At 33.6% G+C, this 13,700-nt stretch overlaps 1 protein-coding gene across 1 annotated transcript; it reads left to right on the forward strand.

Moving 5' to 3' along the window:
- The first annotated feature begins 414 nt into the window (after window positions 1-414).
- Window positions 415-2,976, forward strand: LOC138140192 (solute carrier family 15 member 1-like). The gene is made up of 8 exons (XM_069061004.1): window positions 415-571; window positions 629-707; window positions 756-1,256; window positions 1,304-1,386; window positions 1,444-2,189; window positions 2,239-2,440; window positions 2,547-2,783; window positions 2,834-2,976. The coding sequence occupies exons 1-8, from the start codon at window positions 545-547 to the stop codon at window positions 2,960-2,962; spliced, it is 2,004 nt and encodes a 667-aa protein (XP_068917105.1). The 5' UTR covers window positions 415-544; the 3' UTR covers window positions 2,963-2,976.
- The last annotated feature ends 10,724 nt before the right edge of the window (window positions 2,977-13,700 follow it).

The raw sequence follows: 13,700 nt of genomic DNA on the forward strand, positions 1-13,700 counted from the left end.
AACAATTAATTGTTGTTTTTTAATTCTTACGAATAAGAGGTTCTTTAATGTTAGTAAGTACGCATGCCAAATACATTATTAAAATTTCAATTACCGATTCTTTTTTTCGGTATTTTTGCAATCCGGAACACAGCAAACACCTCTCCGATTGATCACTCTTTTTATTTCCAAATAATTATAATTTCTTACTTTGAAAAAACCGATTTTTCACGTCGTCAAATACGAAACTGTTTATTTACCAACACCGAAAAACGCCGCACTCCGCCGTTTGGCGGCGCGTCAATCGATTTCGGGCATATCTATGTTTCGGGCAAGCCTATACATTATTTAGCTAGGATTCCAATTGGTTCTTTAACTGTTTAATTCTGTATATTTTTCATTACATTTATTATTATTTTTTTAACAATATTTTCGAATGTGTTTCCATAATAAACATATTTCGAAGTGTTTATTGACAAATTTCTGAGTAGGTTGGGAAACAGATTTACTGTCAAATACAATTTACATCAAAGTAAACAAAGTATTCTTTACTTTTTGAAGTTTTATGGGAAGTGCTATGAGCTCTTCTGAGGTAATACACATACTCATCCACAAAGAGGACAAGAAAGGTTCAACACACTTTTTGCAGGAATTTAAATTTCCAAAACAAATATTTGTGATATTTGTGGCAGTGATTCTTGACAGGCTCGCTTTTTCTGCATTTGCAAGTATAAAACATTTTATAAAGTTAATAGCATGATACTACATGATTTTAGGTAAAGCATTTGGTTTTCTGAAAGGATTTGTTGAATATCAAGAAACAACAGCAGGACTCATAATATCCGCCTTCACAGGTTTATGCTATTCATTTCCAATACTTGGAGCAGTTGTTGCTGACTGTTGGTTTGGAAAATATGTGGCAATTATTTTGTTCTTGTTAATTTATATCTGCGGAATGTTAATTATGACACTGTCTGTTGTTGCAATCCTTGGTTTATCTTCAGAAATATGTTACTTCATTGGATTCTTTCTAATATCTGCTGGAAGTGGAACTATAAAACCTTGCTTAATAACATTGGGTGGAGATCAGTTTACTTTGCCTCAACAAAAAAACCAAGTCAATTTTTTCTATTACGCTTATTATTTCGTAGCAAATCTAGGAATGGGTTGCGGATTTCTAGCTGCAAGCGAAATTGTAATAATGAACTGTTACAATAACAAGTATTGTTATTCTGCCAGCTTTGGACTTGCTGCTATCCTGCTAACAGCTTTCTTTAGTAAGGATCGTTTTGAGTAATGCATTCTTTAAAATCTTTAGTTTCAGTTATTTTTCTCGTTGCCAGACGTTGTCTTACGATTATCAAACCCGAAACCAACATTATGGTCCTGTGGGTTAAATGTGTGGGGGTAAACGCAGTCCCTGTTAAAAATTGCTTCCATTGTTCACTGTTCACATTCTTTTAGCATGCCTTGAAAGAAAAAACAAAATCTACAACAAAAGTTGACAATTGGTTGGATCGCTCTGAAGAAAGATATGGGAAAAAACTGGTTTATCACATAAAATCCAATTTTAAAGTCTTATGTGTCTTTCTTCCCTTAATGATTTATGGTATACTTGACATGAATATAAATACTGTGTGGATTCTCCAAGCAAGCCTGATGAATGGTGAACTAGGTAACGGTAATATCGTCGAACCCAAGAAAATGTTGATAGCAAATCCAGTTCTAATATTAATTTGGATTCCCTTAATTTGCTTGGTCATTTACCCTGTATGTGCCAGATATAACTTAATCACTACACCCCTTCAGCGAATAGGATGCGGAGGAATGTTTGTTGGAGTAGCCTATTTTATATCCGGTTTCATATCCTTAGCCATAGAATCAAATGTTGCAAGTTTGCCATCAAAAGGAGAATGTCATTTAAGAATGTTCAACCCTCTCACTTGTTCTATTAACATTAACGCTCCACCATACGTTGATAATGTGGAAGTCGTATCGATGGGATATAAATTTGTTAATGTCCCAAAAGTAGCAGGAATAAATATCGTAGATTATAAAATAACGGGCTGCGAACATGTTATATCAAATGTATCGGGTCACGATTTTCTCTTAATTGAAGAGAAATCTATAAGTTATTTTATAACTACCAAGGGGTTAAATCGTTACATAGACAAAATAAAAAAATATTCACAAGATGCTCCAAAAATTAGGTGAATTACATTCATTTAACTATCTCAGTAAATAACTAAATATCTTTAGAACTCTGGTAGGAAACCCTGAGGAAAGACCTGGCAGTCTAACATACAAATTCCAAAATCAAATTTTGAACGTTCAATCTGATGATTTTTCGCTTATCCAGGTTCATACTGGTACTTACTTTTTGGAAAAAGAAAGAGAATTAACATTTCACAGAGGAGACATCTATACAGTGCTTTTATTTATTGAATCTGGTAAAATAAAGGTAACGCCATGTTTTTGAATTACATATACCTACTATTTATCCCTGTGTTCCTCTTCTAAAGTTCAGCCCGTTCTTAATAATAACATTTCTATTATTTATTTTTCAGGAAATGAGACAGTATGAAATCACTGCTCAAAATAAATTACACATGTTTTGGCAAATTCCTCAGTACTTATTTTTCACAATGGGGGAAGCCATGTTAGTTCCAACTGCTTTGGAATTTGCCTACACCCAATCGCCACTTTCTATGAAAACTTTAATGACAGCTGCTTTTTTCCTAATAGAAACATTCGGTTCTATTACAGTGGGAACTATCCGGCAAATATATCCATTCAAGAATCAGGTTTTAAATTTTAATATTAATGTTATGTCACATCTGTATTAAATTTTTAGTCGAATGAATTGTTTGTGTTTGGTGGACTGACGTTTCTTGTGATGTTTGGATTTATGTTTTGTGCCAGGAGATACAAATACTTCGATGATTATCAATTTGAAGAAAGTGAAACAAATACTTTTAAATAAAAACTTTTCTTCCAGCAACGTAATTTACATTTCTATATCGGCCCCAAATATTTCTCGCGTGTCTAATTTAATTTAATAATTATTATTTAAGCAACGAGGACGATATAGACATTATTGTCACACCCGTGTGAAGTTTCTCCATCGTGACCTTCGGCTGAGTTTCTGTAATCACGTACTCTCGTGTCAAAAGTGGATTACTCCCTAGAATTCGAACTTTTAGGGAAATAACGTTTTTCATGTTGTGTGTAACTAGACTTTTCAAAAGTTATTTTGAATGCCTAAGGTTGGTTACTTTGAATTGAGAGATTAAATCCAAATAAATATGCCGCCAGTAACCAAAATTGATTGTGAAACGAAAAATCATCTATCACTTACCGAGAAATGAGTCATCTGCAACTGTTACAATTAATTTGCTGTCTTACATTTTTGGGATATCTTTTGTTTGTCACCAGAAACTACATAGCCTCCAACATAACCAAATTTATGGCAAACTAGTAACGAATATCCCTAAATCCTAGGGAGTAATCCATTTTTGACACGAGGGTAGGTAAATGCAACAATTTTTTGTTTGTAGGATACTTTTAATATTCCATTAACATAACCAAACTTTCCTTGTTGACGTTTTTATAACTAGATTTTGTGTACAGGCAACTGAAACTGTATGTCACCATTGGTACACTCCAAAAAAAAGTCAAAAAGTTGACACTGACAGTGCGGGAGTTTAATAAACGGATAGTACGAGTACATTATCTAGCAATGCTTTTATAGAGTTAAAAAGAAAACGATGTTACATATATGTTTTTTTTTTTTTTTTGGATGAAGTTATATGACGGTGATAGGTACTCGAAGTTCTACTGTATACATCGTAAATATTCATCCGAAATGCATAATAACATAAAGGGGCGTATTCTGTAACTGCTCCGCTAAATTTTAAAGGCAGTTATAGTGGAACCAGAAATATAGTGTTTTTATAAGGGATGGAGTACATTAACTTGAGAGGGTCAGTTATGGCAAGGCAATAAACTTCTGGCACTCGTCGCGCGACTGGGCTCTACCTACCTTTGTCTCCGAGGGCAGTATCAAATTGCAGCGGTGGTCAAGTCTTTTTACCCCCCAGGGAGTGGGCAGGTAGACGATTATAAATAATAACTATCCCTTACCTCTGACTTTTAAGGAGGTAACTAATTAATAATCTGGAAAGTCTGCAATTTTCGGAAAAGAGAATAGTAAGGGGAAACAAAATTTTCTTCGAAATCATTGGAAAGTAAATTATATTTATTTATACGTAAATTGAAATACAGAAATATCGTTGGTGCACAAGAAAAGTGACACATCTCAAAAACCCTCATTTTTCAGTAGAACGATTTTAATAGTATATTGGGATATAAGGTTAGGAAGTGCATTATAACAGAATCGAGAAAGACTGAAAAATCGAGACGAAGGAGGCACATAATGTATATTTTTATATCCGTGAACAGTAACTAATTGTTTAAAAAATTTTGTACAGTGTGAAAACGTACCGTCCTCGTAAATTTTTGATGATGTTGACAAAAATTTCAAATTTTTGTGGCAAGAAAAAATTATAATGTTTTTCTTTTGTCATTCACCTGAAGATTTCGATTAGTTTTAATTTGAATCGATTCAAGAGCATCATGTACACCTTTGATACATCTGCTTAATGAACTGAGAAGTGCAGTGCTACCTGAAAATTTCTCAATGATAAGCCGACCCCTTATTAAGATTATAAGCGCTGCAGTTTACCAAAACTAACCGCGCGCTGCAATTTAGTACTTAGGATTTTAAAACCTTCGATCCTCGCTGCAATTTGACATCGCCGGTCTCCGATGGTCCATTTTCAGACGGCCCAAAAACATCTGTCATAGAAGATTTATAACTCTCTTCAAGTTGGTAATAAAAGTGACCCCAAAATTGTAAAAGAAATTATCGACCAGAGTCCATAAAAACACTATATTTCTGGTTCCACTAAATTAAGCAATGACCAATCAGGACTTGAAATTTTAAATTTTTATCTACGATCGTTTAAAAAGTAGTCACTTTTTGCACTAAAAATCGTCAAAGTTGACGTTTAGTGAACTGACGGAATCGTGCCATAAAACTTTTAGTGCACACTTTTATGGCACAGAACTGTCACAATACAATTTGTTGGAAACATTGTTTAGAAGTAGGTTGCTAAACGACGTGGTTCTCAAACGACTTTGGTTATTCATAAAATACTGAATCAATAATAATTATTAAAAAACAGATATGCGGTTTACAATCGATAACACAGGCCTGCAAAACAAAACTTTTTAATCGATGTTTTGATTTTGATAACTGATTTTGTATAACATTGGAGCCCTGATTACAAAAATACAATTCATTTTTTTGTCAGGTTTTTTTACAATTAACAAAAAAAAAATTGAGCAATTTATTTAGGAAAATAAGATGTTTATAATAATTCTTGGTTAATAATCTAACTAAATTTTTTATTCCTTATGAGAATGGCATCTTTAACGCTTTGTGAGGAAACTTCTTTTAATTGATTGCCTGCTGTATATTTTTTTTGGGTACATCGCCCTGTAACATCCAGCAAAAGTCTACCATCATTGATACGCTCCATCTTCCTTGATATCACCTCTCCATTTGTTTTATATCTTGGTCAAGACGTTCCCCTTGTTCCTCGCTGACAGCACCAAGATTTTTAGGAAAAAGATTTAAGTGCGAAAAGAGGAAATTTACTTCCAAACTCATATTACATCCCAAGATGTGAAAATTTTTAAACACGATTCTTACAATATTTTTGTAGTCTTCATCTTTGTGATTTCCATGCAATTTTTCTATGACGTTCTTAAATGCCGTCCAGGCATTCGTTTCAACAACATTCATAGAATTTTGAAAATCATTACCTTTGTACAAAGATCTTATTTGAGGTCCTAACCTCTTTTAATTTGGCATTGGAGAGATCTGGTAACTTTGTACATTAATACTTGAAACATTGTCCATTTTTATCAAGAGGCTTTACAAATTGCTTCATCAAACAGAGTTTGATATGCATTGGTGGTACCTAATACTACTTTTTTAGGATACAACTAAATTATTTTTTATTATTGCTTCCCGGTACAAGTCTAGTTCTTAAAGGCCACTTCTTTTGAGTCCAATGCTTGTCTCGTGCCCGGCAGTCCCACTCACAAATAAGCCAAGGAAATTTCGATTATCCATATTGTTGTCCGATATTACAATATCGAAATTTTGAAATAATTGATTCGTTCTAGGTGAACATTCCAATTTTAAGAAAAAACGATTTGTGAAAAAACTAGACGTGATAACGCAAAACCAAAATCATTTTCGTAATCAGGGGGTCGAAATTGTTCAAAAACTGTCAATTTTATGCAAACATCGAAATCAGTGCAGACTTGTGTAATTGATAAATGTAGGATTTGCGGAACTGAAGGGGAAACAATTGAACACATCATTTCTTCTTGCACCGTTTTGGCTCAAAGCGAATATAAGAAACGTCACGATATATTCGCTAAAATTATACACATGAATTTAGCTGTTAAATTCAATTTATTAAAGGATACACAACCACATTACATTTATAAACCAGAAAGTTGTTTGGAAAATAACAATTACAATAGTTATTTATTTAACGAGTTCGTGTGTAATTTTGGCTTTTTTTGGCATGAGTGGACTAGTTTAAAACTCGAGTGAAACGAGGTCCACGAGTGCCAAAAAAAGCCCAAATTACACAAGAACGAGTTGAATACAACGTTTTTTTTTGTTCGACGAGCCCGTTAAAGGCTCCATATCGCTAAAAATCTTTAAAATTAGGTTGTCGTTTCGTTTTGACAAGTTGTCAAATTTATGAAAATCCGTTCACACAGGAGAAAATTCTCAAATTCTGACAGTGTCGAACAAAATAGTTATTTAAGATATAAGTGTAAAAAGTTATCCTTTATGCACGAACAGGTTTAAAACACGACCGAGGTACGAGGGAGTATTTTAAAAGATGTGAGTGCAACAATAGTATATTGTATATCAAGAGTTGAAAATGAAAGATTTCACACGAGTTTGCAGAATTGAGCCACAAGCCGTAGGCGCGTGGCTTAAGCAAACGAGTGTGAAATCGAATTTTCAACACGTGGTATACACGATATTTTTCCGACGACCACAAAAAAAACGCTAATATTCGGTATTCCTTCAAACTTCAAATATTATTCGACAGAGCTGCGGACAAAACATACATTGGTGGCCATGGTTACTACAACTGTGTGCAATGATTTCATTGCGCACAGGCTAGAAGGTATCTGATTGGCTAACCAGTTTCATTGCACACGGGTTCGCTATTTGCATGCAATAGCCAACTTTCAATAATAGTTATTTGTGCGAATTTACGCATTTTTCATAGTGGTCGTCGGAAAAGGAACTTTTTACACGTATGTCTTACAACATTTTATCTACGATCGTGAGATCATCGCACCGGTTTCAACATAAATTTGTATAAAATAATTCATTGGTTCAATATTTCATGAATAACCAAAGTCGTTTGAGAACCACGTCGTTTAGCAACCTAAACAATGTTTCCAACAAATTCGATTGTTGTATTCTGACAGTTCTGTGCTATAAAAGCGAGAAATCGTGCTCTAAAACTTTTAGAGAACGATTCCGTCAGTTTCTCTAAACGTCAACTTTGACAACGATTTTTAGTGCAAAAAGTGCCTACTTTTTACGCGATCGTAGATAAATAATATTTAAATTGGGCAAGCACAAAACACATTAATTTTTTTCTAATTTGTTTTTCAAAAAAGCCATCGCAAAAAATCGTCATTTCGAGAACTTTCTTTTTCTAGCATTAGCTTTTTTTCTTCGGCGCAAATTAGCGCAAATAAGACGAACTATCTTTTTTTAGTAACTTTTTCGGCCTTGTTTTGGTATTTTCAGCCTCGTGGTGCCATATTGCTATGATAAAAACAACAAGTATAATATCTTGTTGAAAATTGTGTAAACACAACATAAACAATAAATTTATTAAGAATTTGCAATAGCAGATATCACTCCAGGAATGAAACAGTCATCCTGGGAACATCATTATCATTCTGAGAACATGCCATCATGTCCGGGAACGTTCACGAAATGACGTTTTCAACTAAACGCTGTGTTTTTTTTTGACGGCAGCCATTTTCGACGCGGTCTGACATGGTTAGTGTAAAATATTTCAGGTTATTGTTTTAATGTTGTAATCTAAAAATAATTTTTTCAATATTCCAAACTTATAAACGCATGATGGCCTATTGATGTACGCTCTGTAAATAGTGAATTGAAAGGTACTTATCACTTAATTATAATTAATTTGGCGAAAAACACTTATGACGGCCGGTTATAATATCATCTCCTACCACAAACTGCGGCTAGCACCTAAAGGATGTGTTCATTATAAATTCTTTCAGCTAGTTACAACTAGGTTCACTGAAATGATGCATACTTTGTCGGACAAGATGTTTAAGCATATTTCTATTTAAATTAATTAGATTTTTTGAATAATAGTTAAAAAAATTATATGTTAAATAAAATTGGCCGCTGATAAGTAGAGGAGACTGTTAAATATCGTTTATTTTATGGGAATTCCTGGTGTATATTTCTAAGGATCGATCCTTGGGACGCGTTCTCGAAATGACTTTCCATACATATATCTTGAAATAATATTAAATATTATTTACTTTTGAAGTATATTGTATGATGTACAGTTAAAACAAATAAATTTTAGTATTTACTAATGTTCACTTGTGTAATAAAATGATAATTTTTGTAATTTATTTGCTGGCGAAGCAAATTTGCCACCTTGGTGATTTTGAGCCAGGTGCTAATGACGGCCAAAATTTTTTGGCCGGCATAGTACTACATTTGTTGGACAGATCGCGAAACAACACAAAAGTAAAAGCATATGTAATTTTATTTTAATTTACTGGATTGCGTTTTTCCAGGTTTTTTTAAATCTTCCAGATTTTTTTTCAATTGAAAACAAAAAAAAAGCATCAAGCAAATATGTAGCTCCTCTTGTCAGTTATGATCAAGAGGGCATACGAAAATTATCATTTTTGAAATTTGTCCGAATTTTCCGACTTTCCTTTGTAATTGTCGCATTTTTTTTTCCGAAAACTTATCCAAAACCCTAACAAACAAAACCAAAATAGTAATTAACGTTATAAGTCCGGGAACTCATAGTTTACAGTACGAGTTAGACGTTTAAGGACGAGGCGACGAAGGAGCCGAGTCTTGAAACTCGAAACGAGTACTGTAAAAAGAGTTCACGGACGAATGTCGTTATGCATTTTATTTCATCCTGCCTCAAATTTCGTTTGAAAGAAACATTGAAATTAATTTCAAAATAATTCAACAAAAGCTCCAAATCTAGTCACAATAATATGCTGTTTCACTGGAACATTCGTAAAAACCCTTCTTGTGAATGCGGTGTAGAAAAAGAAACCATCCAACACATTGTGGAAGAATGCCCCTTACTAAATTCCAGCAAGGTTTCTCCAAACTCCATCTACTTACCGAAGACGCCCTAAATTGGCTACAACAAATTAAAAACATATAATATAATCTAGTCACATTTTTGGAACATGATTAGCAACGGCTGTTTGGCAATTGTTGATTTTGTTGAAATAATTTGGTGCGTCAAAATGACTTGTAAAGCAAATCCTCCAGAAATTGTAAGAAAATCTGCAGAAGCCTGTGCCGACTTAATACCTAGCAAGTCTGGTGAAAGGTATCAAAAACAATTCAGCCATTTTTGTAAATGAAAATCAGAAAATAATGTGAAGAAAATTACGGAAGAGGTTATGCTGGCTGGCCTATTTTTTAGATTTGGTTTAAATGGTCGTATTATTTTATTTGTGAACTAACGTTTTTAGTCTGAGAAAGTAAGTACATCTTCTTTATGGCCGAAATAGTTAAATTATTAATTGTTACTTTTGTGTTTCCAATAGCAACACTTACCCGGCGTCCGGCCGTTTTTTGCGTTTTCCCGGATTCAAACTGATGACGTAAAGTATTGAAATTTGACACAGGATGAAATAAAAGAATTAGGCATAGCCATTGTTCGAATCATGAGTTATGGTCTTGAGTTCATACAAAAAAGCACTTTCAGTTTTCGCCCAATTATTTTAATTTAGTTTTTCCGGATTTTTCTCCAATTTTCCAGATTTTTTTTTACTGTTATTTCCATCCCGGGGCATATCGAACAAAAAAAAAAGAATTAATCAAATATGTCGTTCCTGTGGTCAGTTATGATCGAGAATGCATACAAAAATTATAATTTTTGCAGTTTGCCCGAATTTTTCGACTTGCCTTTGTAGTAATTGTCGCGATTTTTTTTTCCTGAAAACTTTTTCACGACTATAACGGACAAAACAGAAAAAGAATTATGCATATCCATCACAAAAAAGCACTTTCAGTTTTTCCCGAATTTTCCAATTTTCCGGGCAACTTTTTCAGTTTTTCATTACATAAAAACCTCATTCGGATTATTACGAACATTAAAAAAAAATTGGCCAAATCGTTCCAGCCGTTCATATAGAAAAAACATTTTCAGTTTTTTCCGAATTTTCCAATTTTCCGGGCAACTTTTCCAATTTTTTTTTCTTTTTAAACCACCCCTGTATTAAAGCGAACAAAAGAAAAAAAATATTCAAATCGGTCAAGCAATTTTTGAGTTTTAGCGAGACTGACGAACGGCGATTCATTTTTATATAATAGACTAGCTGACCTGACAGACGTTGTCTTGTGCAAATTTCAATACCTAAATTTGTTTGTGATCGTTTTGTGAATTTGTGAAAAGCTATTGGAAATGTGTAAACAAAGTAAAATGAGGAATTTTACATGAGATATGAATTCTATCGGCAGTATTCTACACTGCTGAAATGCTGGAAATTTGTAAAATGCCTGGAATTTGATCGAGTTGGAACCTTGCGGTTTTGTTCCAGAATTTAAGTCACACTTTAATTAAGTCAGAATTTCATGTCCAAACAAATGATTTATTTTCTTCCATTAAATTTGAAATCACAATGAATCTCAAGCAGTTTTATTCGGTGATATAAAATGATTGTGAATAAGTATTACAACTATGTACGAAAATGTATGTGGCAACTTGTGTGAATGGGATAAAATTGACATTTGTATGACATTTCATAAGCGTGCATTTAATTTTTTAATTCCATTATACCATGACCAACTTCATTAATAGTAGTTTATTTCACGAGTTTGTGTGTAAATTGGGCCTTTTTTGGGACGCGTGGGCCATTTTAAAACGCGAGTGAAACGAGCGTTTTAAATGCCCACGAGTGCCAAAAAAGGCCCAATTTACACACGAACGAGTTGAATACAACGTTTTTTTGTTCGACGAGCCCCTTAAAGGCTCCAAATCGCTTAAAACCTTTAAAATTAGCTTGACGTTTCGTTTTGACAAGTTGTGACATTTATCAAAATCCGTTCACATAGGAGAAAATTCTCAAATTCTGACAGTGTCGAACAAAATAGTACATTATATATTGAGGGAGAGAAATGCATGATTTTTCCTAAGGTGCAGTTTGTAGCCAGAGGGCGAAGCCCGAGGGCTACAAAGCACCGAGGGAAAAATGAGCATTCTCTCCAGAAGTATATATACTATTTTTTTCACGGTAGGGAGTAGAAACAGCACAAAAATCTCAAATTTTAAGAATAAAAAAATGATGACAAATGAGTTGTCATCTTTCGATGAATTTAATGGAATTAGTAGTTGCCTTGACAACACAATTAGATTTTTGTCACAACAGTCAAAAAAAAATGAAAACTCCTATTAGATTTTTGTCACAACTGTCAAAAAAATGAAAACTCCCTAGGGAGCAAATATTTGCAAATATTTGCTCCCTAGGGAGAAAATGCTCTACTTCTGTCACGATGTTGACATCCGAAAAGTTGATTTCTACTCCCGATCGTGAAAAAACTATGTTATGGCCATCCCAAATGTCGAAAAAAAGTAAACCAAATGACAAGTCGATGATGGACATAGACAACACAGTAAACCTATAGAACGCAAACTCCCATAGTTTTTTGTGTCCCGACGCCATCTACTGGCTTGTGGTAGGTGCAAAATAAGACACAGCCAGCTGGACATCCTGGCTTTTTCATTTATTTTAATTTTCAAAATAATTTATTTATGAAATTAAAAGACTACATTTATTTTGAAGTTTTTATTTTCAATTTTTTTCGATACATTTCCATTACATTTTTATAAATTTTGGTTTGATATTTCTTTTCCTCAGTTGTGACAAACAGAGATTTATGGCTTCCTCACCTTCAAAATTTTGCTCTTTATTTTGACATCGAATTTTGCATGTAACGTTTTCGGTACATTGCAGCCCCTAGTTGCAGCCCGAATTTTGGATTAACATTCTGCCTTTTTATAATTTTAAATATGCTCAGCTTTTCTCATTTTCTTTTTGAAACTTCCACAAGAATTTATATCTTCATTACTACATAAAACAGGATTTACACAATTTACTTATAGCGTCTTCAGTAGAAATATCGTAGATCAGTAGATCGGATGAAAATTCTATAAAAAATAGTTTTCAGTTGAAATATAATTATCAATATTTTTTTACTATTACTGGAAGTAAGTCTGGACTGGAAAAGGAGGGAAGTTGTATCGAGGGTATCTACGGCCATATTCGTTCGTGCCGAAGTCTTTGCTGGTAAAATGAAGTCCACACACAGTGTAGCTGTTATACCTACACTTTCATAGGCTCCAAAGTTGATAACTGCTTGTTACCCGTCTTTTAACCCATTCCATAAAACGCCCGGGATATTTAATTGGATTTGGAAATCTATGGCGAGTTCCACATGGTTTATAATTCCTTTGCAGGGTGCAAAGTCGCACAATAGTAAATTTATTACTTATGACTTGATATGTCAAAATATAATTTTTTAAATTTTGGCATAAATTTCCGCGATTTTTATTTTTATAAAACGGCAGCGTCCCCTGACGGCTTGTGGTGGGTGCGTTTCCAAAAAAATGGGGAAAATGCATAGGAGTTTGCGTTCTATAGGTTTACTGTGTTGTCTACATGGATTTATTAGTACTGGATACGGCAATACCCTATAAACGTATGTCGACTTTGAAAAAACATATCACAGACTTCGGTACCTTCCCCCATTTCATTCTAACCTGTATTAAAATATGTTTCTCTCTGTTATTACAATACGTATGTCGTTTTGATGTTTCGAAAATGTCAATTTTGAAGTTTGAAATTAATTCAAAAGTCCGAACCTGTGGTCTGAACTGTCATAAAACTTGATTGACTTGATTATTCCTGCATTCGTAAAATAGAATAATTGCAATAATGAAAACAAGTCTTATCTTTTCACTGGTATGTACCTAAAATAGACGATTCTTTACAAATACCGAAGACCTGGGTGAAAAAATGATTTCAGTTTTCCAAAAGAAACCTTCTTAAGAAACAAATGGATATCAGTGTGGAAGAGACAATCAAAGTTGCAAACGATGCGGTTATTTGTTCAAAACATTTTCGGAATTCTGATTAGGATGAATGTAAAAAACCATGCAAAATTTTAAAAAGGGTTTGTATAGGTATCTTCACAGTACCTGAATTTTCCTACCATACCTAATGCCCCCTTTAATCTCAATTTCGCGGAAGAACATTGTAGTGGCAACAAAGGTAGAGCGTATAAAACTTAAATA

Source organism: Tenebrio molitor, chromosome 1 (assembly GCF_963966145.1).
Source record: "Tenebrio molitor chromosome 1, icTenMoli1.1, whole genome shotgun sequence".
NCBI classification, from domain to species: domain Eukaryota; kingdom Metazoa; phylum Arthropoda; class Insecta; order Coleoptera; family Tenebrionidae; genus Tenebrio; species Tenebrio molitor.

Coding starts and splice junctions, on each gene's coding strand:
- LOC138140192 (XM_069061004.1), top strand. CDS start 545: ATGGGAAGTGCTATGAGCTCTTCTGAG. Junction 1,387..1,443: donor TGTGGGTTAAATGTGTGGGG/GTAAACGCAGTC, acceptor ACATTCTTTTAG/CATGCCTTGAAAGAAAAAAC. Junction 2,784..2,833: donor TATATCCATTCAAGAATCAG/GTTTTAAATTTT, acceptor TTAAATTTTTAG/TCGAATGAATTGTTTGTGTT.